The sequence below is a fragment of the Alligator mississippiensis genome, chromosome 12 (assembly GCF_030867095.1).
Source record: "Alligator mississippiensis isolate rAllMis1 chromosome 12, rAllMis1, whole genome shotgun sequence".
Classification (NCBI taxonomy): domain Eukaryota; kingdom Metazoa; phylum Chordata; order Crocodylia; family Alligatoridae; genus Alligator; species Alligator mississippiensis.
The window spans coordinates 37,455,511-37,483,137 of NC_081835.1; the positions used below are offsets into that span (position 1 = coordinate 37,455,511).

Consider the following 27,627-nt stretch of genomic DNA (forward strand, 5'->3'; position numbering starts at 1 on the left):
TCGGCGGCCTTCGCCTGCTGCTGGCGGCCGGAGGCGCAGCTCCTCTGCCCCCGTGAGGCTGGCCCGAGGCGGGCGCTGCGCTTGTTTACCAGGCGCCTTCATGCGCTGGGGGGCACGGCTGCAGCCCCACGTCCCCTGGTGTCCCGGCGGGGTCGGGGAAGGGCCGAGTGGCCCCAGGTGCCCGGGAGCGGCGGGAGATTTCCCCTGCGGCCTCCGGGAGTTTGTGTCCGACGCCGGCCACCGCAGGGCCCTAGAGCAGGAGCAGTGGCAGGCGGGGCCGGGGGAGGGCGGGGCAGCTCCTGTAGAATCGCAGCTTTGAAGGCCGCGCACGTGGGACGCAACTTTTCTATGGAGAAAAATACGTTAGCAAGTGCAGGCCAGGCAATTCACAGCCAGCCTAGCCCTGGTGTCGCCTGCCAGCATCAGCGGGTCGCTCTGTGAGGTGTATGATGAGGTTCTGGGTGTGTCAGTTGTTGTGCCTGGAGGCCTGAGTGATGGCTGAGCCTGTTGTGCTGGACGTGCCACACTCGGCACGGAGACAGTGCTAAAAATGTTGTTGGAATCTTTCCTCCTTGTGCAATAATCTAGAGGTCGGGAGGGGACGTTGAAGGGAAGTAGCAGTTCAGATACCTCAGCAGTTTGTCATGTGGGAGATGAGTGTCCTGACTTTGGCCAGGAGAAGGGTAAGCTGGTATTCCTGGAGCCTGAATGACTAGATCATATGATGTGAAGAGGGAACAGCCTTGCTGGGCTGGATTAAACTTGCAGTTCCGGTGACACTTGTGTTATGAACTGGCTCGGAGTTTTATTTCTCTGGCCGGGACATCTTGTTGCTAGAGGGAATGTCTTTGTGGGATGTCTTGTGAGTTTCATTGAAAGCCATGATGGTCAATAAAAGCCTCTTTAGTTGTTAACTGGTGTTTTAGTAAATACTAATTTAGGCACTTAAGATTCTTTCTGTTCCTACTGTGACTTCACAAAGAGAAATAATTCCTCGCCCTGAATCTGAAATATTATGCCAAACTGCTGGTATTGGCAAAGGCCTTCCTTAGGAAGGGCTTGGTTTCAGTAATAAGGTAAGGGCCCAAGTGTATCAACAGTATGCCAAAAAGTATAATTCTGGATGAAGGGTGCAACAGATATGTAACTTTCACGTTAAAAGATGTCAAGAGTTTTGAACATGTGTTCAAAGAATCAGCCTAGCTGTAACTTAATTTTTTTTCAGGCAAATTGTATCCTATAAATAAACTTAAGAAAGTTAAGAAGTTCTTGCTTTTTTGCATTACGAAGCTGTTGACAATCTATTTTTATCTTGGGTCTTGACCTGTCATGGCCTAACTAGGCATCAACCCAATGATGCACCTGAGTGTCTTGGCAGAAGTAGTGAGTCTATAAAAACTTAAGGATGCAAGAAACTTTCTGAATGAATCCCCTAATTTAAAAGAAAAAATAGTTCAGAAAGCTGTGGGCACTTATTTATTTACTTAAACACAGGCATTTGTTATCTCTAGGGACCCACTTAATTCTGGGATTGTCTGCAAAATCCATGAAATCAACAACCAAAAAAACTTAATAAAAATAAAATGCTGTCTCCCCAGTGGGAGCCAATGGTCCTTGCTGGCAGGGTGGCACAGAGAACAGCAGACAAGGTGGTGGCTGCCCTTTTATCCCTCCTCCCCCTGTTGGGGTCTCCCTGCCAATAGATGGTGAGGGGCAGGGTGGCACAATGGGTAGCCAGCAGAGAAGATGGCGGCTTCCCCCTTGTCCCTTCCCCCTGCCTCTCTGCCAATCGGTACTGAGGGGTGTGGCCACAGCAAAATGTCCACAATATCAGCTCTGAACACTGCGAGCTAGCTGCGAAAAACCCTTTGTCTCACTGAAATTTAAGTAGGTCCCTAGTTATCTCCAGTCATATAAACAGGCACATCCTTTGTTTAGGACTATAACAGACGGTTATGAAAAGCATATCATTGTTTTTCTGGACTAAGATTCAAGACCTGTATTTCCTACAACACACTTCTCAGAGCACTGCAAAATAGAAAAGGTGGTATCTTGACTAAAAGAAGTTTTGTCAGGATGAATATAATTTTTAACTTCTTCTTAATTGATGGTTGCATGATTTATATTAGAGTATCTCCAGGATTGGATTTTTTCTCTCTTCTGTAATAGCTGTATAAAGTGCCCCTCTGAATTTAAATTACTCAGAGTTTAAAATTGTAACATCTCTTTTTTTCTTTCTATGTTGGTTCTGAATGTCAGCATACTTTTACTCCTGTGAGTAAAGCAGTTTAGTAGCTTTAACTTCAGTAGATTATCTTTACTTGTTGTCAAAGCAGTACAAGTGTGCACTTAACTGTTTACTAGAGTTAAAAGACCATGAGGACTTTCTCTTATACAGTTTTTTTTGGTTTTAAAGTGGTCATATACTTCATCTGCAGACATGCATACACACGAGTACTTCCTGTAGGTTTTTGTTGTTTATCCCACATAACATTTATTTTCCTGCTCCAGGCAAAACATTTATAGTAATAACAACAACAAACAAATGTAAAATTATAGAAAAGTAGGACTGGAAGGGACTTCAGAGAGTCATTTAGCTTTTTTGGTAATCCTTTTGCAGTTGAGGATGATTGTCTTATCTGTGGGTCCAAAGATGGCTGATGAGGCTGATCATCTAGTTAAACCCCCTGCTCAAAGCAGACTCCTCGCTAGTGTTTGCTTAACCCAGTGGTGTCAAAGACACAGCCATTTCTGGATTCGGCCTACAGAGCCACATCGGTCAGCACAAGTCTTGGAGCAGACACTGTTCACAGCACAGTCCTGGACTGGTCAGAGTGGGCACTGGAAAGGCCTGGCATGGGGGGAACAGCTATATGGATGGGTCTTCTAGATGCCAGATCTGATATCTGGTTTGGCCAGTTTGGGACCTGTGCTGCACAAGTTGTCTATTCTGGATTGGCTAGAGTGGGCACTGTGGGAGGCGTGGTCCTGAACTAACTGGAGCTAGTTCTGTAGGCATTGGAGTCAGCATTCCTGGGGCGGGGGAAAGGGTGGTCCTTTGGCCCAATCCAGCCCATGGGACTGGCTCCTCACTGTTCATTCGGCCCACGGACCAGTCCTGAGCCACTCATCTGTCTCACGGGGCCAGAGGAATTTGACATCCTACTTTAACCTGTTCTTAGAGTTTCTCAAACAATTGTCCCACACAGATACCAGGTAGAATACCTGAAAACATCACAAAACAACCAGCCTTGCTACAAGTAATGCAGGGAGACAAAGGCAAGGACAAGAAGTTGTTAAAATACACTTAAGAGATCCAAGGAAGAGGGTCATGCCCTCTGCTACAGAGGAAGGAAGAACCCTCTATAGTCTACAATATGGGCTGACCATGGATTACATTTTCATTTTTGATCCCAAGTATGGCAGTCGGTCTTATCTTCTACCTAGGAATGTCTGGGTTTGTTTAGTCCCAGCAAGAGCATCAGCACCAGTTGTGGATTAAGGTTTACTGGGGCCTGGGGAAAATAGAAAAGTGGAGACCCCTTACACCCCATTATAAAATGAATGTATGGACTCCAGCAGGGGGAGGGGCCCCTTCCCCTCCTGGTGCTGCTGCAGCCAAGGGCATACCCAGCTGAGGAGGCTGAATGGACCTGGTTGGGCTGGGGTGGCGTGGCATATGCCTGCCTCTCCTCCCTGGTCTCTTCCCTGCCCTGCCTCTGCCACTGCTGGAGTAGAGCAGAGGTGAGTGGGGTGAGGGCAGAGGCATGCTGCCCACTGTAGGCTTGGGACTCTCTGCTCTGCTGCCTTTGCCACAGGGGACCTGCTCCAGCTGTGTACCCCCTGCCTGCGCAGCAGCAGGAGGCACAACTTGCTGCCTCCACTGCTGCTGGGCTGGCAGGGGGCACATAGCCAGTGCAGGGCTCCCAAGTCTCTTTCTTCCGTAGTGCTAGCCAGTATAGCACTGCTGAGCCTATAAGGATGCTGCAGGTTTTTCCTCCCAAGGTGGAGAACCTTGCATTTTTCAGTGTTAAACACCATCAGGTTCTTGTCTGCCCATTTGCTAACCCTGTCCAGGTCAGCCTGGATCACCCTTCTGTCTTCAGGTGCGGATGCTTTGCCCCAAAGTTTGGTGTCATTGGCGAACTTGGCCAGTCCGCTTCTGACTCCAATGTTCACATCATTTATGAAGATGTTGAACAATATGGGTCCAAGGACAGTGCCTTGGGGGACCCCAATGGTCACAGGGCACCATGACGATTGACTTCTGTCAGTTACCACCGGTTCTGAAATAGCAATACTCACGAGGCTTTTGTGTTTTCACAGTGTCATTTCTTGAGACATAGAGTGCACTTGGACAGATCAGAAATGAAATTAAGATTTATTATTATTTGATTGAATATCATCCTGTACCTTATCATTCCATCTCTGGATATTATCATGAAATAATAATAAATCTTAATTTCATTTCTGATCTGTCCAAGTGCACTCTGTCTCAGGGTTATTTCCCCTGCCTTTACTATGAAGGAAGAGCATGGGTATAAAATACAGGTTGTAGAAAGAAGTGCATCCAACCTTTGGTCTCTCAAGAAATGACACTGTGAAAACACAAAAGGAGAAAATTAAGCATACAAAAGCCTCATGAGTATTGCTATTTCAGAACTTTGAGGGAGTGACTCCTTAACAGTAATTATTTCCGGTTGGTAATAGAAATGAAATTCATACAACGTTCTTACTCCCCAGATTATGCTGTGCACAACTATTCTTCCAGAACCTGGTACACAAACTTGATACACTTACAGACCACCACCAAGTCCTCCCCTGAGCCTTCTCTTCTCCAGGCTGAAGAGTCCCATGTCCCTCAGCCTCTCCTCATAAGGCTTGCTCTCTTGGCCTTTGATCATGCAGGTGGCTCTCCTTTGGACTTTCTCAAGCTTATCCACATCCCTCCTGAAGTGGGAGGCACAAAACTGGACACAGTACTCCAACTGTGGCCTCACTAAGGCTGAGTAAAGCAGGAGGATGATGTCCCTGGTTTTGCTGGAGATGCATTGGTGGATGCATGCCAGAGTTTGGTTTGCCTTGCTGGCTATGGCATGGGTCATGTTTATTTTGTGGTCAGTCAACACTCCCAAGTCTCTTTTGTTCATGGTGCTATAAGCATGATGCTGGTTTTTCCTCTCAAAGTGGAGCACCCTGCACTTCTCTACATTGAATGCCATCAGGTTTTGGTCCGTTCACCTTGCGAGCCTGTCCAGGTCAGCCTGTATCCCCAGCCTATCCTCCAGTGTGACTGCTTCCCCCCATAGTTTAGTATTGTCTGTGAACTTTTGCCAGTCCACATCTGATGCCCAAATCCAGATCATTAATGAAGATGTTGAACAGTACTGGCCCAAGTACTGAGCCCCGAGGAACACCACTGGTTGCCTTGCGCCATGTTGATTTGCTCCCATCAACTAATACCCTTTGGGTCTGACCCCGGAGCCAGTTCCCCAGCTTAATCATGTCATTGAGATGGTCGAGGCTGCAGCTCCCCAGCTTAACCATGAGGACATCATGGGAGACAAAGTCAAAGGCTTTCTTGAACTCCAGATATGACATCAACCTCATCTTCCTTGTCCAGGCAGTGCATCTCCCGGTCATAGAAGGAGACGTGGTTGGTCAGGCAAGACCTTCCAGCAACAAAGCCATGTTGGCTAACACTCAGTAAGTTGTCCTCCCTTAGCCTGTTGCTGATGGAACTTTTGATGATTTTTTCCAGGATCTTTCCAGGGATGGATGTCAGACTGATTGGCCTGTAATTCTTTGGATCTTCCTTCCCTCCTTTCTTGAAGATTGGGACCACACTGGCTCTTTTCCATTCTTCTAGTATCTCTCCCGAGTGCCACAAGTTCTCCAATGTCTTCACCATAGGGTGTGCTATGATGTCTGCCAGTTCCTTCAGGACTCTTGGGTGCATTCCATCTGGGCCCGTGGACTTATGGATGTTGAGCCTCTCGAGGTGTTCCTTCACTCATTTTACGTTGATTGTGGGCCCATCTCCCACCCCCTGGATGCTTTGCATCCTGTCTGACAGGGGGACCCCCCCGGGCAGGTGGAAGATCAATGCAAAGTAATCATTTAGGAGATTGGCGTTTTCCTGAGCATCAGACGTTAGCTGCCCCATTTGATTTAGCAGGGGTCCAATGTTGCCTTTCTTCTTTCTCCAACTTCCCAAATATCTGAAGAAGGACTTTGTTGTTGTCCTTGATTCCTGTGACTAGCCTGAGTTCAGTTTCTGCCTTGGCTTTTCTGGTCCACTCTCTACAGTGCAGGCTAGTACTGTGTAGTCCTCCTTGGTGATGAGCCCCATTTTCCATCTGGCATAGGCTTCTCTTTTTAGTTTCAGGAGGTCCGAAAGTTCCCTGTTGAGCCAACAGGGTTCCCCAGCCCACTGACTGTATGTCCTGCAGGACAGAATGGACTTTCCTTGTGCTTCGAGGATTGTGTTTTTAAGGAGCAACTATTCCTTGTGGACTTCCCTTTCTGAGGGCCCATGGTCTCTTAGTGCCTGACTGACCAGTTTCCTGAGTTCGTGAAAGTCAGTCTTCCCAAAGTTGAGGATTTCTGTTACTGAGAGATTTTCCTGCCCTGCATTGGACAGAGAAAGTGATCAGTTCATGGTTGCTGTCACAAGCTTCCCCTTGATCCTCAGATCGCTCATCAGATCATCCCCTTCGGCCAGAAGCAGATCCAGTAGTGCCTCTCCCCTAGACCTCTTGTGTTAGGTAGAGCTCATCAATGCAAGCAAGGAAGCTATGCAACTGGTCAGATTTGGCTGTGTGCTCTTCCTACAAGATGTCAGGAAGGTTGAAGTCACCCATGACAACCATGCATTAGGAGCATGCAGCCTCATCCAGTTCCCTATTGAATTCACGATCTAGCTCTTCCTCCTGGTTGGGAGGTCTGTAATAGACTCTTAAAGTTATATCCCCTTCCCCATGCTCTTCCCATATTTTAACCCAGAGGGTCTCAAGATGCCCTCAGTTGCTAAACGTAGTTTGAAGGGAAGTGTACTGCTCCTTCACATAGAGAGCTACACCCCCACCCCTTTTTCCAGCACGGTCTCTCCTGTACAAGGAGAGGCCTTCTATACCTGTGGATCAGTCGTAGGTGAAGTCCCACCAGGTCTCCATTATCCCTATGAGATCATAATCTTTGTCACTCAGAAGGGCCAGTTCCTCTTGCTTGTTTCCCATACTCTTGGCATTTGTGTACAGGCAGCTGAGCCTGCCATGGGAAGCCCTGGGCTTTCCTGTGTGCTGGGACATGACCTTTCCTTGGGCTGTTGTTAGAGTAGGTTCCCGTGGGTTACTGAACCCAGGGGTTTTCAACCTTTTTGGGTCAGTGTGCCCCTGGCAGCCAGATGTGGAACAGTGTACTTCTGATGACTGGATGCAGAGCAGGGGCAGGGGGAGGAGGTGGTGCACGGCTGGACAGCAAGTGGGGGAGGGGAGGTGGCACATGGCTGAAAGCTGAGTGGTGGCAACTGCTGCGTGCGACCTTCCCCCGTGTCCGGTCAGACGGGCGGCGCCTGTGCGGGATGGTGCGTGGGAGCGCTCCATCCCTGTCTGCCCATCCACGCATATCCCCTAGGGCCTTCTCAAGTACCCCTGGTCAGTCGGACAACCTCTGACCTAACCTGTTACTGCTATGGTTGACATGACTCGGGCTTGGACAGTTAATTGACTGCCCGTTCCCCAGCAATCCTATTTTAAAGCCCTATCAAGTAGGGCAGCCATTCTGGCCGAGAAGAGCTTCTTTCCTTTCAGGGTGAGGTGGAGGCCATCCCTTCCCTACAAGCCACTGCCTCTATCCCTGAAGTGCGGACTGTGGTCGAAGAAGCCGAACCCCTCGTGATGGCATCGTCGTCAGAGTCTTCTGTTAACCTCTTTGATGCACCTTTTGTTCCGATGCCCATGACCAGGAGGATTGAGGAAAAAACTACCTGCGCCCCCAGACCCTCGAGCTCAGCTCCCAGAGTACTTGTCACTCATGACCTGGCAGGGATTGTTCCAAGCCGTGTCATTCGTGCCCACATGGATGAGTAGCATGGGGTGGTGGTTTATAATTGTAAAATCATATTTGACAAAGCCATTAGTCAAAATACATAGCTATTTGTATAAATTAAAAATACTAGCTGTTTTTTTTCCCCATGTAAGGAGTCATGTGTACAGCTTGTCATGAGCAGAGCTATGGAAACACACCATACAGCAGTGGTCACCAACCAGTTGATCTCGATTGACTGGTCAATCGTGGAGCCTCTGACAGTTGAACTGTCTGTCAGGCTTCACGATTGGGAGTGGCAGGATGCACATGGCTGGACTGAACCACACCCCTGCCACCTGGGCTGGGCTGGGTGAGGTGGCTTGTCCGAGAGGTGGGGTGGGGGGAGGGAGCAAGGGTGGTAGATCCTGGAATGCCCTTAAAAAAAAATAAAAATAAAAAAGGGGGGGGGGGGTCTTCACCATAAAAAGGTTGGAGATCACTGCCATACAGTATTGCTCAACACTTTTCATAGTGCTAACTGTGGAGTTTGGTTGTCATGCCTACTTTTTAATAGCTATTTCTGGTTGGTGCTCCTATTTTTCCTCTGTTCATAAAAATCTGCAGAATATTTGAATTTGGATTTGGAAGAAGCATAATGTGTTAGTTAAGTGTCCAGTCCCATTCTTCTTCAGTGGGACTTTAGGTACCTAACTCAGCTACTCCAGAAATTTCCAGCTGATAATAGTAAATCTTTGATTTTGTCAAAGACAAGAAATCATTACATAACATTGCTTCTTGCTGTGCAGATAAGAGATGCTTATGAGTGGGTTAGCGGTTGCCTGCTATGGTATTAATGTGGCAAACAATCATCTTTTGCAAATGGGAAATGTTTGCAGATTGGAAATTTTGCACATGCCTGGTTTAGAAACTCACTTTTTGGTAGATCCTGGGTAGTAGAGCTCATCCAGATAGAATTGTCAAAGATGGAAGGAGAGGAGAAGCATTCATATTCAATTTTCTTTTAAGAGGCATTTATTCCAGGGAGGGTGACAAATCGGGGCCAGTAGAGATTATGTACAGGTTGGCCCGAAGATCTGGGCCTCATGGACAAGGCCTGGGCTCTTGGCCTGCAAGGCCTGCCCATACATTCTAGACAAAAAACCAAAAAACCACAAAGAACAAAAGGAGTATTTACATATATACAATTCTGCCAGTGGGGACACCCAGGGGGGCATCAGGGGTCGGCCCACATGAACAAAGTCCGAGGTCTTGGCTTTCTGGACGCGTCTCTGCACCTTGAGCAACTGGTGGTGTCACAGGACAGGGAGCAGGTGTCCTGCCTCGACTCGACACAGTGCCCCCTCGAGGGCCCAGCGTTCCTCAAAGGTGGGCACCATCCGCTGGAGGACCGCATGCTTGAACTCACCAAGCACCAGCAGGCGGAAGAGCTGCAGGGTGTTGACCATCCCAGTCCCAGTGAGCCGGTTTCACCAGCTCTTCAGGGTGGCCATCTTGGCCTGGCCCAGCAGGAAATTGGCCAGGCTGACTGTGGCCTGCTTGACCACCCGTTACAGGAAGGAGTAGATGTAGGTGTCCTCCGAGAAGTCCTGGCCCAGTGCCCGCAGCAGCGCCCTGAGGGTGGCAAGGAGCGGCCGCAGCCGGGGGCAGTTGAGGAAGGCATGGAAAACGTCCTCGTCCAGCACCCCCTTTCTTTCTTTCTACAGCTTGATTCTGTTATATGCTGAATCTAATTACAGTTAATAAGCTAAATCACGGTTCAGTCCATTTGTAATGACAGCATCAAAAACTATTTGATTGTTCTTTGTTTGTGGTTAGGGAAAAATAGTTAATAATTTGCTCAAAATCAAATAGTGGCAGCCTATAAGTATATCGGGGCATACATCTGGGCCTGGGGGAGCACCAGGGCCCTCAGAGGAGGACAAGAAATAACGGGAACAAACTGATTGAAGATCATTTCAGACTAGACATGAGGAAAAACTTTACAAGTTGAGTGCTGAGGGTTTGGAACAGGCTCCCCCCAGAGATGGTACAGTCACCCAACCTGGCGATCTTCAAAAAACGTTTTGATGCTCACCTTGCTGGGGTCATCTGACCCCAGCAGTCTTTCCTTCCCAAGTGCAGGGGGGCTGGACCCAATGATCTATAAGGTCCCTTTCAGCCCCTAACATCTATGAAACCATGAATAGCAAAATTTCAAGACCTCTTTTAATAGATTCTTCCTCACATGTAGAAGGTAGTCAGGCTTGTATAATATAGTTTGTGTTATCATTTATGTATTAGCACTATCAGATCCTTTGCTAAAGCAACTGAGAGTTCTTGCAGTAATTTTTGTTTTTGCTATGACATGTCAAGTTGAGCTAGTAACCAGACCAAGTAGTCTGGACAGACTTAGGCAGGGGTGTCAAAATCATGGGGCTGCTCATGAGCTGGATGTGGACCACAGAGTGAGAAGTGACTGCCCCCTTGCTGCCAACAAGTGTGTGCAACAGTGTTGGAATTTCACAGCAGATCCCAGCCCTGAATTCTCAGCCCCTATAGGAATTCAGAGGGCCAGATGGTACATTTGACACCCCTAAACTAAGGGAAAATCCTATGGTTGAGTCCTTGCTGGGAACATAGGCAAGTGTACTGCAGTGACTTCTGTTCCTTGCCTACAAGCTACCTTAGTTACGTTTATAAATATGGTCTGACTTCTGCGACTGACTAAAAGCTGAATATAGCAGCTGGTGTCCCACCTTAATTTCCTTGCAAATGCTGCAGAAATGCAAAAGAAATGGATGATTCATTCACCCAGGTCTTTTATGCTAGACAATTGGACAGAGATTGAGATTTTTTCTTTGTAAGGGAAAAATTGGAATATGGTGGTAAAAGTTTAGCCTGACAGAATTTTTTTTGTCCCGAGGTAGACAGTTATGTGAAAAATCAAAATTGTGCTCCTTAGGTCTCTGAACAATAGGATAGATGAGAATTCAAAAGCATTTTTCTGATTGGATTCTTTTCATATGTATCATATGACTTTCCATTATATTGAAAATTCATTAGATTCTTTATGTTTAGAAGTAATAATCTCTATCTCTTGAGTTTACAGAGATTTTGCTTTCGTACCAGCCTGTAGAATAACTTGCTGTCTATCCTGGGGACTCAAACATGTAATTTATTGGATTTCCTTTTCTCTGCAGAGTTTTGGCAATTCCAAATGGTAATTTAGCTTGCCATTTTTTTTGTATCGGACTCAAGGTGAGGCTCACCAAGCCCCTCCCCCCAATAAACAAACAAGCAAATCTATCTTTACTTATATTCAGACTACGGCTTTTATCACTTAACATAGTCTTATCTCTGAACTAGTCTGTGCAGCACAAATGGCACATGATTTTTGCCCTGAGATCTATACGACTAAGAAAAGTGGTGTACATAAAACTGTTCACTTGCCTTTCTTTTGATGCTCAGGAAAGCCCATTTTACTATTTTTTCCCCTGAGTGAATGAATGGTCATTTTCATTACTAGTTAGAACTGATCTTTTCTTTAAAAATGGTTACCTTGGGACGCCAAAGTGAAGACAACTCCCAGTTCATTGGATGTAAACAGCCCCAATTAATTTTTCATCTATGAATTAATAAATGAATTTCCACCTCTCATTGGGGGAAAATGCTAATTAGACAAAACTAATCATCTGTCTTGGTACTTGCATCAAAATACCGTAGTTAATGTAATAGAGTGATTAAAACAGGGGAAAGATAGGTTGGCTTTAATAAAGGATATGGTACATTAAGTTTGTAATTGCCTTTATTGTGACAAATACATTTTTGCTGCTTGTATTACACAAGCAATTCTGCATATATAATTTTTTTTGCCTTCATACATGCATGAGATTCCATATTAAATAAGAAATCTGAAATCTAGGACCAGTGCTACAGGTCACTGTGTGGTCTCAAATTCTCTGAATATTGAGGCCATCACACTGCTCCTAAAATGGATTTCTGAGTATACTAGATTTAAAGAGAAACTACTGTTTGTTAATCTTGCATTACTAAGACTATCAATTTAGTAGTTTTAGTTCTGGAGTCTGCTTATAATTTTATATTTTAAATATATTTGTACATCATATTTGTCATTAAAATAGCATTTTAAAATTGCTATGAGGTCAGTCATTCTGTGATGTTCATATTTATTTGTATTGAAGGCAGTGCTAAGGAAGCAACTGAAAACATGTTCTATTGAGTTCTAGGCACTTTTTAAAACAATCCCTGCCCTGAAGAGTTTACAATGTTAATTGGCAAATAAGCTGAAGAATGGGAGAGAGAGACTGGCCATACAAATGGTGGACAGGGGTGCCTTCCTTACAAACCTTATGTTAGTACCATGTTTTTGTTCTTGTTGTCAGTTCTTTGGATGGGGTTAATTAGGAGGCAACTGGCCATGCTTTCCTAATCTATAATAATAATAATAATATATTTTTGTAATTGTTTGTGAATAGCAGAGACTAAAACATCCTAGCTAATTGAAAGGTAAATGAATAAACACTTGTCAACTGAAATAAAGTGTGTGTTTAATATAGGTATGGATTTGTGCATAATATTCCACATATTTTTCTCAGGCTATTCCTGGAAGTATACCTTTGGTTTACATAGAGGCAAGGATTTTTTGTGGTATCTTTTTATTGGTCTAGGTGTTAGCTGGGATTAGTGTTGGACAAGCTTTCAAGCATCGAGTGCCCTTTCTCAGGTCCTTTGTTTACATAAAAAACACAAAACCAAACTCTGACAATTATTCAGGTTTTGGGTCTTTTTATAATTGCACTTACCTTAAGAATGAAGTACTCATAAGACTGTCTTGTACACTGTGCAGAAAAGGTTGTCATTTTAACCTGTCAAAAAAGTGTTGGAAACATGGTGAATACAAATATATTCCACCCCCCCCCCCCCCCCTACATTCTGAAAGCTTTTATGATGCAATTCAGAAGACACGATGCTTCAGTTCCAGGCAACAATTGGATTAGCTGGCAGATGATGCAGACTCATCTAAGTGCTGTAGCATAATTCTAAGAAGGCCACAGAGTGTTTTGAAGTTTCACAACACGCCCATGAAAAAACAACATTGCATAATTTAGTACGTGCCGTTGCTGTAGTAACATCATTGGTTACTTTTAGAGCAAGGTGTATACCTCCCAGTCCTCAAAGATTTACCATCCGATTTCGAAAGGGTGCATGTTTTCCAGTTATGCTTCTTGGACCTTAAAAGAAACTGGGCAACTTCTGCAAATGCTACATCTTCTCCTTGCTAGTATCCTGTAGTGTTCCATATGCATATCCCATATTTAGTTTGAACTTTGTAGTCTATACAAAAATTATTACAGGGTTTCAACCATAGGTATGTTGTCTGAAAGCATATGTAGTAAAATGCTTTAATTGGCATAGATTTGATTTTATTTTCATACTACAGTTGCTAGGTTTAACATACTGAAAGTGAAATATCATTAGCAGTATTATTTCAGTCATAATTAAACTGGAAATTAGTTGAGGGTCTGTCCCATTATTTCCTCAAGCTGTGTGGAAATAATGTTTGAGATTTCTATTAGGAGTCGGAGGCAGTAAATGCTAACATTCTTAAGATGGCATCCATTTTTCAACAGTTTAATTGAAGAATTATGAGTTAAGAATTAAAAGAACTCAGTTAAATTGGACCAGCCTAAATCTATACATACTCTGAAATGTGAGTGCTTAAAATGAGTGTGTTTCTTAAATGAGGGCAACACTAGCTAACTGATGTATTTATTCCCTAGAATGTTATAAGTCTCTTGGTACAGGTGGTGAATATGAAAACACAACTGGTAATATTGCTGGTTAATTGATCTCTTCATATATTAAGAAAAGGTTTCAGTTTATAATAATGAATTAAGATTTAGTTTCTGAGAATAGGATTCATTCATTAATTAAGGAATAGGAGATGATGTGGGTAGTCTGGCAATTAGTATATTTTTTAGCAGATTAAAATATTCCTTGCTTTCTTGTATTTAGCTGCTAGCTGTAATTTGGGACTCTCACATGGTGGTATCTAAATTTCCTCTAAGATTACTCTTCCTTGATAAGGTATGTCCCAAATCAAATATATTAATTTATAATGTTATGTTAAAGATTCTGTATATTCCTGAGAGATGCATGTACCCTGGTTGAGCAGATCAGTATCTACATTGGCATAACTCTCACCTGTAAAAACATTCTTTTTTTTTCTGAACATGTTTTTTTTTCCCTCACCTGAGGAGAAAGGTGCCTTGTATCAAAAACTGGTCTAAATTTCTCCTAATCGTGCAGTTGGTCCAATGAAAGACATTATCCACAAAAATCCTTGCCCCCCTCATACTTCCTGGACCGTTGCAGCTACAACATCACTCCAACAATACCTGAACCTCTTTAAAATTGAAGATACAACAAATATATCAGTTTTTGGTTACTTCTAGGTTTCATTATCATTGGGTGCATCTTCACATGTGCACTTATTGCATAGTAACCAAAATTACTGCACAGTACAGGTGTGTGTCTAGACATGCACACCTGTACTACACAGTAAATATAGTGAGTTACATCAATTTGAGTATAAACTTGATACCTGCATAATGCAGATATCAAATATATGCCCGATTAGTTACTGTGCAGTAACACTGTGTGTGTGGACTGACTTGGGACTAACTTTAGTCCCAAGTCAGTCCACACATGGCGTTAATGTGCCTTAATGCCTGCACGTGTAGACACTAGCCTATTCCTGCTTACTGCGCAGTAAATTTAAGCTGACATAAATGCATGTGTAGACACGCCTGCTGTGTAACTATATTCTGAATAGGTTTACCTATATAGGAATTGACCCATTTGTGCACAAATGTGCCTCTAAAGGCTGCATATGCATTCATTGTCTTTGTGTGGGGGTATTTCAGTGCATAATGGTGGAAAACAACATGATAAAAGTAGGGTTTTCCCAGACATGTCCTCTTTTTTTTGAACCCCTGTGCTGCATCCAGGCAGGTTTTTTTTAAAAAGAGCCAATGTCCGGGTTTTCTTCTGTACCGGACTGGCTGCTTCGGGCTCAGAGCAGTGGGCAAGGTGATTGGTTGTGGGGGTCATGCTGTACAGAGATGGGGATGGGGACAGATGGGGGGGCTGTGGATCAAGAGTGAGGGGCACCGCCAGGGCTGAGCGGGGGGGGGCAGGGGGCTGCAGATGAGTAGTGAGGGGGATGGGACGGGTGACTGGGTTGGGTGTGCAGGGCACTGGCAGTACCAGGGTACTGCTGTGTGGGAGTGAGGGGCGCTGGCAGGGCTGGGGTCAGTGGGTCCAGAGTGAGGGGCAGCAGCAGGGATGGGGTGGGGGGGCAACAGAATGGGCAGAGGCAGGGCATTGCTCCTTCCCCCCCCGACAGGTGTTCTCTTGTTTTGGACCTGGAAATATTGTAACCCTAATAAAGGAACTTCATTGTACATTTACTTTTTTCCTGCAAAAGAGTTATTCTGAGGTACTAGAAGTCTGAGCCTAATCATCTCCTGAGATGACCATTAGAAACATGAACTAATTACACTTGCTGCTATTGTTCTATTTTGATCCTATTTTTAGCCTTCACTGTTTTGCCTATAGATTATCTGCCAGTTGAGGTGACCTAGCTGTGCTTAGTTGTTCTTTTATAACAGTGGTGCTCAGTCTTTTGGCCCTATGGGCCAGATGAATGGTGCACAGTGCCTGTCTGCAGGTTGGATCAGGCCCTGGTGGCATAGCATTGCCCATTCCCTGTGCTGCACACTGGGATTAGGCTCTTGGGGGCCGGGCATTGCCCTCTCCCACCATCTGCATACAGGAATTCAGTCCTGGGGGCCTGGCACTGCCCCCTCCTGCCCTTCTGTGCTGGGATTGGGTCTCGGGGGCCTAGCGCTGCCCCCACCCAGCCCTGCACACTGGGAGACTATACAGCATTTCCCTTCAGATATGGATGAACCTGCCCTAAATCTGGATTTTACCACCCCTAGAAAATAAACATGAACTTGATAGCTGAGCCCTGTTTATGTGATCGCTTACAACACTTTGAAAGGTCATGTGATCTTATTACAGCATTGGAATGGTTTGGAAAATCAAGTGGGTTTGATAGATGGGTCCTGAATAGGTAGAGTTCAGTGGTACTGATTTTTCCTTTGTTTTCCCCTGAGACAAGGTCTTATTTAAACTCAAATCTTGTACTTAAAACTGAGTAGTAAACATGTTCTTTATGAACTAGCCAGACATAGAAGAACCAGGAAAAGTTATCTGGCTCTTTGTATTTTAATATTTTGTAATGCTTAAAAAAGAGGAGGGAGGCCTTAGCATCTCATTGGCCCAGATGATTTAGTTATACACATGAGTAACTAAATAGAAGCATGTGCACCATTGGGAATCCAAATAAATAAAGCATTTTCTCCTTCATTAGCCAGTTTGATTGGTGTCCAATTTTTTGTCCTCATTGAAATTAATTTATTTTCATTCCAGGCGTATGTCCCATTAAAATATACCTCTCCCTCTGCTAAATTCTCTTTGCTCCACAGGTGATGACTGCTCACTCCATTTCAAGTGGTCAAATTACCTAACACAATTAGGTTAAACTAAGAGAAATTATTTTAACTTGTATTGAGTTTGGACTGTGACCATTTCTTTCCCAAACCAGATGAAGAGTATCTGAAGCCTGAAACCTTGTCTCTTGTATCTCCCAGCTATTGTCCAATAAAGCATATAATCTTGCATCACAAATCATTTTTAAATGAGTTGAGAAGTAAAAACGTGACAGCAGAGATACCGATTAGTAGTGATTAAAGTGATTAACTTTCTAAAAAAGCTTTTTGATCAGATCAATCAAATGTTTGCAATGCACATTAGAAGAGCATTTGAGCTGTGATAATGCTTTTTATTATAGAAATGAATTAGATCTCTCAGATTTTTCTCTCAAATAAGGTTCATGCAGCACTTCTGTGATATGTCTCGTGCTTTGGAATACTGTAACCTAGGATTATGTCCTTTTAAAAAAAAAACTGGTCAAGTTTCCGTTTTGATCCTCAATTGGTGCATGTTGTTAACTATAAATAAAGCCAAAACCAAAAAAAAAAAAAATCTGATGCGCTAAATCTGGAATCTAAAGTGCATTTTTTTTTTATTAAAAAAAAAAAGAAAGAGAGAAAAATAAATCACCATCATACAAAGCCTGAAAACTGTTCCTGTAAAGACTGTTAAAAAAAATTATAATTGCTCACTTTGTCAAGTTGACCTTCTTTTGCTGTCTTGCAAAATAGAAATGTAATACAAGTGCCCTCTGCTGGACAGTTTTCTCCTCAGTATATCTATTTTTGTGTTCCCAAAACATAACTGTTCATACTGATATAGAGTTTTCCTGACTAATAATAATCATAATAAATTATGGCATACCATTTCATAAAGAATTAGGGCTGGAAGGGACCTCTATAGGTCATCTAGTCCAACCTGAGGCAGAATCATCACTATTCAAATCATTCTATACAGATCCATAATCTAACCTCTTAGAAATATGACCATCAACCCTGACACAGCGCAAGACATAACACCCTAACCTGCCATAGATAAAGCAGGGGGACCACAGCAGCCAGTGTCCTGCCATGCCCTCAGCTACAGAGGAAGGCAAAAACCTCCACAGTCCATACCAATCTGACCATGGGATAAAACTCCTTTCTGGCCCCAAATGTGGCAGTCAATCTGACGCTGAGCGCAGGGACGAGACTTTCTAGTCTATCTTCAGCTTTTAAGTCTTAGCAGAAACATTCATAGATTCATAGATGTTAGGGTCGGAAGGGACCTCAATAGATCATTGAGTCCGACCCCCTGCATAGGCAGGAAAGAGTGCTGGGTTTAGATGACCCCAGCCAGATGCCTATCTAACCTCCTCTTGAAGACCCCCAGGGTAAGGGAGAGCACCGCCTCCCTTGGGAGCCCATTCCAGACTTTGGCCACTCTAACTGTGAAGAAGTTCTTCCTAATGTCTAGTCTAAATCTGCTCTCTGCTAGCTTGTGGCCATTATTTCTTGTAACCCCCAGGGGCGCCTTGGTGAGTAAATCCTCACCAATTTCCTTCTGTGCCCCTGTGATGAACTTATAGGCAGCCACAAGGTCGCGTCTCAACCTTCTCTTGCGGAGGCTGAAGAGGTCCAGGTGCCCTAGTCTTTCCTCATAGGGCTTGGCCTGCAAGCCCTTAACCATACGAGTGGCCCTTCTCTGGACCCTCTCCAGGTTATCCACATCCCTCTTGAAGTGCAGCGCCCAGAATTGCACACAGTACTCCAACTGCGGTCTGACCAGCACCCGATAGAGGGGAAGTATCACCTCCTTGGTTCTGTTCATCATGCATCTGCTGATGCACGATAAAGTGCCATTGGCTTTTCTGATGACTTCATCACACTGCCGACTCATGTTCATCTTGGAGTCCACTAGGACTCCAAGATCCCTTTCCGCTTCTGTGCCACAAAGCAGGTCATTTCCTAGGCAGTAGGTATGCTGGACATTGTTCCTCCCTAGGTGCAGCACTTTGCATTTCTCCTTGTTGAATCTCATTCTGTTGTTTTCTGCCCATTTGTCCAACCTGTCCAGGTCTGCTTGCAGCTGTTCCCTGCCCTCCGGTGTGTCCATGTCTCCCCACGGTTTTGTGTCATCCACAAACTTGGACAGATTACACTTCACTCCCTCGTCCAAGTCACTGATGAAGACATTGAAGAGTATTGGTCCTAGGACCGAGCCCTGCGGGACCCCACTGCCCATGTCCTTCCAGGTCAATACCGACCCATCCACTACGACTCTTTGGGTGCGACCCTCTAGCCAATTCGCCACCCACCAGACTCTGTAGTCATCCAAGTCACAGCCTCTTAACTTGTTCACCAGTATGGTGTGGGATACTGTATCGAAGGCCTTCTTGAAGTCTAAGTAAACGACGTCAACCCCTACTCCTGCGTCCAGGTGTTTTGTAACCTGGTCATAAAAAGAGACTAGATTAGTCAGGCATGATCTACCTGCTACAAACCCATGCTGGTTTCCCTTCAGCATAATTTTTCCTGCCGGGATCTCGCAAATGTGAGCCTTGATAATTTTTTTCAAAGACTTTGCCAAGGATGGAGGTGAGACTGACTGGCCTATAGTTGCCTGGGTCCTCCTTCCTCCCCTTCTTGAAAATGGGGACCACACTGGCCCTTTTCCAGTCCTCCGGGACCTGGCCCGTACGCCATGAGTGTTCAAATATTCCTGCCAGTGGCTGTGCAATGTTGTCAGCCAGTGCCTTCAGTACCCTTGGATGGAGCTCAGCCGGGCCTGCCGACTTAAACGCATCCAGTTCCTCCAAGTGCCTCTGTGCTTGGTAGTCTGGTGCCTCAGTCAATATCCATGCCTCTGAGGAAGGTTTAAACAAACAAACCCTAACATGTAGCAGAAAGGTGATGGGGAGAGAGGTGGTGTGGAATCTAGAGGTGCACTGATATATCGGTGCATATCGTATTGGCACCGATAAAAGGAAAATGGACATTATTGACAATTTGCCTTTTTTGGCTAACATAGCCAATAATGTCACTGATAAATGCCACCTGCATGCGCACAGTCACAGAATGCACGAGGCCAAGAGTGCAGCCTGGCAGCTGGGAGAGTGGTGTCTGACTGCTATGGCTGTGCAGGGGAAAGGACTGGGGGGGGGGGGGGGGGGGGCCACGGGACGGGACAGGGACGACACGACACGACGCAGATTGACCAAACCATGAGGGAGCAAGTGGGGCTGGAGCAGGGTGCAGGATGGAGCCGTGGGCAGCTCATTCAGGGGTGCAGGGGGGTAGTGGCTCTTGCTGCTGTGCGCACCCCCGGGAGAGGCTTGGGGGGCATGTCCCCTGGGCTTGTGTGCAGGGCAAGGGTGGGCTGCCTGCTGTGGGCTCAGGTCTGGGGGCTGCACCAGGCTCTTCCTGGAGGGGGGGGTCTTGCTGAGGCTGTACATGGGATTGGTGGGGGTGGTGCTGGGAGGGGGGAGCTCCAGTACATTTTGGGTTAGCTGTAGCCCAACCCATAGTCCCCCCCCCCCCCTTCCCAGTGCTGCCACTGCCCACCCTGAGTACAATCTTGGCCCAGACCCCTTTGGGGAAGAGGTCAGCGCAGCCCCTCACCTGATGTACAAATCCAGGGGGCACATGCCCCCCATGTCTGCCCTGGGGGTGCATGCAGTGGCAGGAGCCAACCCCCCACCCCACACACACTTTCTGGATGAGCTGCCTATGGCTCCATCCTGCACCCTGTCCTGCCCCGGCTGTGCAGTGCCTGCTGCTGCCTCAGCCCCACTCCCTTCCTCATGGGAACCTCAATCTGTGCCCCCCCACCCCTTACCGGCTGAGTTCTGCTCTCCAAGGTGCTGGGCTGCATATTGGCTATTGGATCGTTATCGCCCTATGTGACTGGTTAATAACTGGCACTTGGTAGAGGCCAAAAAAATCTTTATCGCTGCACACGTAGTGGAATGCCTTCCCAGTCCCATGTGGCAATCAAGCAAAGCCTAGAAGCATGGGAAATACCCCTAGTAAAACATAGGCTTAGATCATCCCAGACCAGTGGCTGGTCAACATGTTCCTGAACATGTCCAGTGATGGAGAGTCCATCACTTCCCTAGGCAGTCTGTTCCACTACCTCACTGTTCCAACAGTGGAGATTTTTTTCCTGATACCCAATCTAAACCTACTTTGCTGCAACTTCAGGTCCTGGTTTGTGTTCTCCCTGCAGCAAGAGAGAAAAGGTGTTCTCTTTCTTCTTTATGGCAGCCCTTCAAGTATTTGAAGTCTGCTATGAAGTCCCCTCAAGTGTATTTTCTGGAAGCTGAACATATCTAGCTCCTGTAGCCTTTCCTTGTATGACTTGCTTTCCAAACTCTTGGGCTAAGTACAGACAGTCAAAAAGCCTGTGACTGAATTGATTTAAATTTTTGCAGGTTAGTCTAAGCTGCATAGATTGAACCAATAAAGTTTAATATTTCTCTTTTGCACAGGGTGTGTGCCAATTGTGCTTTTTTTTTTTTTAAATGGTCTGGTATTTCCTTAGTGAAGCAGAGGGAGGAGACCTGATCCTCAGCAAGTGCTGAACTACTGCTTTCTGGAAACTGTTGCAGGCTTCCTCTAGGCCACAGCCATGAATACATCAGTAGCAGGGCAGGGACAGGCGGCTGTCAAAGGGAGGCAGTAGTTGCAGCGGTGCGAAGCTTGCTGCTACAAACCCCTAGACGAGGGAAGGGAAAAGGCGGTGCTGCGATCACGCTGTGGCCTGGGGCTCAGCTCCACACCAGGCTGCAGGGGAAGGGGAGACGAGGGGGTGGGGGCGGGCCTGGCCGCGGTGGATGAGAGCGCGGCGCTGGCAGCAGGTGGCGCCCCGCGGGTGCCGCTGAACCGACACAAAGGGATTTCGTTCAACGCAGCCGTTCAGCCGACCCTGAAGCGAATCGTCCCGCGCCCGGTTCCGGGCGGGAAAGAGGCGTCGAGGCGGGCTGGGCCGTCGGCTCCGGAGCGGCCACGGGGCTCCCGGCGCTCGCGGGGGCAGGCCGCTTCCTCCCTACAGAGGCCTGCGGCCGAACCGGGGCCGCCCCTCGGCGGCGCTGCGACAACCGCCTTCCTGCGGCCTCGCCGCGCGGCAGCTGAGGGCGGGCCGGGTCGGCCGAGGGGCGGAGCGGCCCCGGCCCCTGGCGCAGCGGCGGCGACCGGCGTTTCCCGCAGCCGCCGCTGCAGTAGGAGCCGCAGCCGGCCGGGATGGCGGCGTCGCCGGCCCGGGAGCTGACCCAGAACCCGCTGCAGAAGATCTGGGTGCCCTGCGACAACGGGCTGCCGGCCGGGCACAGCGCGCAGCGCGGCGGTGAGCCGGCCGAGTGCGGGGAGCCGGGAACTCTGGTCCACCCGCTCCGGAATAACAGCGGGGCCGGGGCCGGGGCCGGGGCAGTGCCTGGGGCGAGGCACTCGCTAGGGGGTTGCGGGAGGAGGTGCCGGGGGCTTTGCAGGAAAGCGCGGGGCCCGGCTGAGTCGAGGAGGGGACATGAAGCAGCAGCGGCCGGGTGAGTGCCTGTGGTGCAGGGGCTGTGCCGGGCAAGGCGCCGGCCCGAGGAGGCCGAGCTGCGGCTGAAGGGGAGTATGGGGCAGGTGCAGTGTTGGGGGCCGCACCGTTTCTGGCGGAAAACCATTTGTGGGCCGTCTGCAGCTGCGGAAACAAGGCTCTGAATCCATCACTCCTCTCCTCAGGATGGATAAAGTGGTTTATCCACAAGGTCTCTCTCTGGGGCCAAGTTGTGCAGCTTAGGCTGGAAATGTAGAGATTGAATAGACAGACAGGGTTCCTTGGGTGAATTACTGTCAGCATTCTCTGAGCTGTCTGCCCTTGGTGCTTTTCTCTTTGTGCTCTGCCACTGCAGGGGGGCTCACAGAATTAATAGTTACACTTGAAAGCAATTCAGAGAGATGGGGGACATTTTTACTTATTCTAAGAGTACTTTTTGGCCTTGGAATTTGGCAGACTGATTTTTTATAGGTTGGACACAAATGTGTTGTGTGGCCTGGTTGTGACATGGTAACCTCTGTCACTCATGGGTCTTCTATAGATTGGTCCAGCTGCTTCTAAAACTGCTGTAAACTTGGACTTCGTATGGTTGTGGCATGCGCTGATAACTTGACAAGATTTTTTCGTTTGGTTCCATCTACGCAGGGAAGATGTATTAATGCCATATTCTGCAATAGCTTTAATAATAAACACCATACCTAAATGGTTCCTGGGGGGGTTTCTGTTTTTTTTTAAGGGGGTGGGGGAGGTGTGGAGGACAGAGAGGGTGAGTGAGAGCTCTTGTGCTTGCTTCCAAAAATATCAAATAAGGTATATTGTCTGGACAAAAGCATATTATTCAGAAGGGTCTGTGTGTGTTAGTTTGTTTACTGATTAAAATTAGTACTAATACACTTAATAGTGAACAGTGGGGATTCCTTGCTATAAATCAGAAACAAAAGCAGTGGAAAGGTCTTCCTTTAAGGTTAAGCTTCCCTCTTTTGGCTGGACTGCAGCACATCCTTTTTGTTTATTTCCTTATAGTTCCTATCAGTTTAGTTTCTTCAATGTATTTTCATACCATAAATTGCTAAATGTAAAATTACCTAATACCACGAATCGTGTAATCACTTAACATAAGCTGTATCTCTTTTTGCTAGGCTATAATTGAGGTTTTGTTAAAAATGGCTGAGTTTCAAAGTGAAATGTTTAATTACACTATCTGTCATATAGTGTAAGTGTTTGTTGTTTTGAGATCCAGCCAACTAAATTACTAGGCAGTTGGCTACACCATGTTTTAAGTCAGTCTTTAAACACTTATATTGGTTAGGCTATGTAACTTACTTTTTTGTATTAAATTAATTTTATTAAAATGATAAATGAACAACAGAATATAGGGGGAAGTAAAGTACTAAGGTCTAAATCTTACTGCAAAAACCTTTTTTGGTTTGGCTGAAGATTGCATATGCTTTCAAAAGAATAACTTATGGGCAGCTTTTAGACTATGTTTCTTGCAGGAAAATGAAAAGGCTCAAAGAAGTTAGTATTTCATGGAGAAAGTAATAGAATTATATATTAATAATCTATGAACCTACAGGATTGTTCTCAACAAAAATAAGTAGTTTCCGTTGGTGAAAAATGTGTTCCCAACTTAAGACTCTTAGACAGCTTAGACTTGTTTTGTCCTATTTATTGATAACATTTTTGTAATAGTTTGAAGGATCTGTTGATATGGAGAAACAGTCTTAGAAAATTAATTATTGTAGAAATAAGTGCTAGCTATTTATGCTCTATGCATGTTTCTACCTTGGCTGGATTTTTAATTTTTCTTTGTTTGTTGATTTATATCAGTTAAAAATGTTGCAGATAGTATTCTTACTTAAAACAGGAATTTCTAAATTCTAAAGACGTATGTAAATGTTAAAATGAAATAAACTTTTAGTGGAATATAGAACAAGGAGAAACTAACTGCTAAAAAGAATTTTAGGCCCTTTTCAAAATATATAATGGAAGTAACTCAGATGGATCTTAGTGTGTTTTGACTCTCCACAGCATGGTTAATGATCAGTAGAGGTGCACCGATACATTGGTCCATATTGTATCGGCACCGATAAAAGGAAAATTTACATTATTGGCAATCGATTTTTTTTGGCTGATGTGGCTGATTTAATGTTGCTGTTAATTGCTGCGTGCATTAGCACAGCTGCACCGTGCATATGGCCAGCCTGGCAGCTTAGAAATCATCCAGCTGGTAAGACTGTTGGTGGGGGAGGGAAGGGGTGTCGGGGGGGACAGATTGAGGCCCCTGAAATGAGGGAGGGAGTGGAGCTGGGGCAGTCGCTGCCCAGTCGGGGTGGGGCGTGGGATAGAGCTGCGAGAGGCCCATCTGGGGGGCATGGGTGCAGGGGTGGATCCTGCCACTATGCACACCTCAGGGGAGCCTTGGGGGGCATGTGCCCCTCGGATCTGTTCGCATAGCGTGGGCGGCTGTCGCTATGGGCTCTTCCTGGTGGGGGGGCAGAGCTGGGGCTGCGCTTGAGGTGGGCAGCAGTGGTGCTGGGAGGGGGACTACAGCGAATTCTGGGGTGGCTGTAGCCCACCCCAGCGCTGCTTCTGCCTGTCCTGAGTGCAGCCCTGGCTCCAGCCTGGGGCGGCAGCCCACTCATGCACAGATCCAGGGGGCATGCCCCCCATTGCTTCCCCCTGGGGTGCACATAGTGGTGGGATCCCCTGCCCCCTGGACGAGCCGCACAGCTCTGTCCCACGCTCTGCCTGGCTGGACAGCACCTACCCCAGACCCATTCCCTCCCTCCCTCACCACAGGGGTCTTGATCTGCCCCCCTCATGCCCTTTCCCTCCCCCTGCCCCTTCTCGCCCCCACAACAGATTTACCAGCCAGACGTTGCTCTCCAAACTGCTGGGCTGCATATCAGCAATCGGATCGGTATCGGCCAATATGGCTCGTTAATGATCGGTCATTAGTATTGGCCCAAAAAATCCTTATCAGTGCACCCCTTATAATAAGTTAATAACTAATGGCTGTGCATTTTAAACATGTGCCAGCAGCCTAGGCAGCAGCACTGGTTGTCTTCCTGTAAACAGTCGCTAAATCTGTTTTACAGTATAGACCAGCATCATCCAGTCTTTCTGGGTTCATGACTACATCTGATGAAAGTCTGATGCTTTCAGTAGAATTCCCATGGGGGTCATGGGACCTACTTTGGAAATAATTGGTGTAGGTTGTAAGTGATTCCTCCTTCATCTCAGCTTTCTCTAGAGTCTGTTGTCCCATGTACTGCTCTGCACCATGTCCTCCAGACTCTTTTGCTACGGTAGCAGTAAGGGATCCTTCCTGATGTTTTATACAAAATGTTGTCAGTATGGATGATGTGGAATCATCAGTACAGTTATCGCATGGTTGCCACTTCCAACTGTTTATTTACATTGTTGTCAATCCTCCTTCCAAACAGTTGGAATTTAGGTTTGGAAAGGACCATAATCCCAGAATTTTCTCTTCTTTCATAGATTTCATAGACATTCGGACTGGAAGGGACCTCAGAAGATCATCGAGTTCAGCCCCCTGCCTAAAGGGCAGGAAGTCAGCTGGGGTCATAGGATCCCAGCAAGATAAGCATCCAATTTACTCTTGAAGGTGTTCAATGTAGGTGCTTGAACCACCTCTGATGGCAGGCTATTCCAGACCTTGGGGGCTCGGACAGTAAAGAAATTCTTCCTTATGTCCAGCCTGAATCGGTCTTGCAGTAGTTTGTAACCATTCGACCTCGTCATCCCTTGGGTCGCTCTGGTGAACAAACATTCCCCCAGATACTGGTGGTCACCCCTGATAAATTTATAGGTGGCCATCAGATCACCTGTGAGCCTGCGCTTTTCCAGGCTAAAGAGCCCTAGGGCTCTCAGCCTGTCATTGTAAGGTCTGTTTTCCTGACCTCTGATCATGCACGTGGCTCTTCTCTGGACTCTCTCAAGCTTCTCCACATCCTTTTTGAATTTTGGAGCCCAAAACTGGACGCAGTACTCCAGCTGTGGCCTCACCAAGGCCGAGTACAAGGGGAGAATGATGTCCCGGGATTTGCTTGAGAAGCACCTATGGATGCAAGCCAGCATTTTGGTTGCTTTACTAGCCGTAGCATCGCATTGCAGGCTCATGTTTATCTTGTGGTCAATGATGACACCCAAGTCTCTTTCTTCCATAGTGCTAGCCAGCGTAGCACTGCCGAGCCTATAAGGATGCTGCAGGTTTTTCCTCCCAAGGTGGAGAACCTTGCATTTTTCAGTGTTAAACACCATCAGGTTCTTGTCTGCCCATTTGCTGAGCCTGTCCAGGTCAGCCTGGATCGCCCTCCTGTCTTCAGGTGTGGATGCTTTGCCCCAAAGTTTCGTGCCATCAGTGAACTTGGCCAGTCCATTTCTGACTCCAATGTCCACATCATTAATGAAGATGTTGAAAAATATGGGTCCCAGGACAGAGCCTTGAGGGGGTCACAAGGCACTATGAGGATTGACTTCTGTCAATTACCACTCTCTGGGTCCGACCATGGAGCCAATTTCCCAGCCAGTGGATCATGGTGGACCCAAGGCCACAAATGGCCAGTTTTGCCAAGAGGTGATCATGGGATACCAGATGGAAGGCTTTTTTGAAGTCAAGATATATGACATCAATCTCTTCTCCTGTGTCCAGGTGATAGGTCACCTGGTCGTAGAAGGAAATGAGATTGGTCAAGCAAGACCTACCCGCAACAAACCCATGCTGGCTATCCCTCAGGATGTTGGTGTTGGCCAGTCCATTAAGGATGGCCTCTTTAATAAACTTTTCTAAGATCTTCCCCGGGATAGAAGTCAGGCTGATGGGTCTATAGTTTTCCGGATCCACTTTCCTCCCTTTCTTGAAGATAGGCACCACATTGGCCTTCTTTCAGTCTTCGGGCACTACACCAGAGTGCCAGGAGTTTTCAAAGATCTATGCCAGTGGCTGGGCTATGATGCTCGCCAGCTCCTTGAGTACCCTGGGGATATAGATTGTCAGGACTGGCTGACTTGAAGGTATCCAGCCTCTCAAGGTGTTCCTTCACGAGGTCAGCATTGATGGAGGGCAGGGGATCTCCCGCACCCGGACCTCCCTGTCCCATAGTGGGCATGGGGATCCCATGGGACTGATGAAAGACTGACGCGAAGTACCCATTTAATAGGTTGGCTTTTTCCTGGGGGTCAGTTGTCCCATCTGGTTCAGCAGGGGTCCAATGTTGCCTTTGCTTTTCCTCCGGCTCCCCACATATTTGAAAAACGACTTTTTATTGTCCTTGATGCTTGAAGCTAGTTGGAGTTCAGTTGCAGCCTTGGTTTTCTTGGGTTGCTCCCTGTAGGACTGGACCAGTGCAGAATATTCCTCCTTGGAGGTGAATCCTGTCCTCCATCCTTTGTATCTTTTTAGCCTCAGGAGGTCTGCTAGATTCCTAGAGAGCCCAGGGGGGCTGCTGTGCCCTCTTGCTGCCTTTCCTCTGA

The 27,627-nt window shown here is 46.6% G+C and overlaps 1 protein-coding gene across 8 annotated transcripts in view; it reads left to right on the top strand.

Moving 5' to 3' along the window:
• PFKFB4 (6-phosphofructo-2-kinase/fructose-2,6-biphosphatase 4) overlaps positions 1 to 27,627 on the top strand; it is a 99,230-nt gene that overhangs the window by 344 nt on the left and 71,259 nt on the right. For 2 of the 8 annotated variants that reach the window (XR_009456112.1, XR_009456113.1), the window contains exon 1: positions 21,506 to 21,933. The exons of 2 other annotated variants lie outside the window; for them this stretch is intronic. Coding sequence is in view for 4 of the 6 variants with exons in the window: in XM_019477242.2 (XP_019332787.1) it covers positions 21,831 to 21,933 (103 nt within the window). In the remaining 2 variants the exon portion in view is untranslated. Of the gene's footprint in view, positions 1 to 21,502; positions 21,934 to 27,627 lie in introns of those variants that run through there. 4 more of the 8 variants (XM_019477249.2, XM_019477254.2, XM_019477242.2 and 1 more) reach the window with 3 other exon arrangements.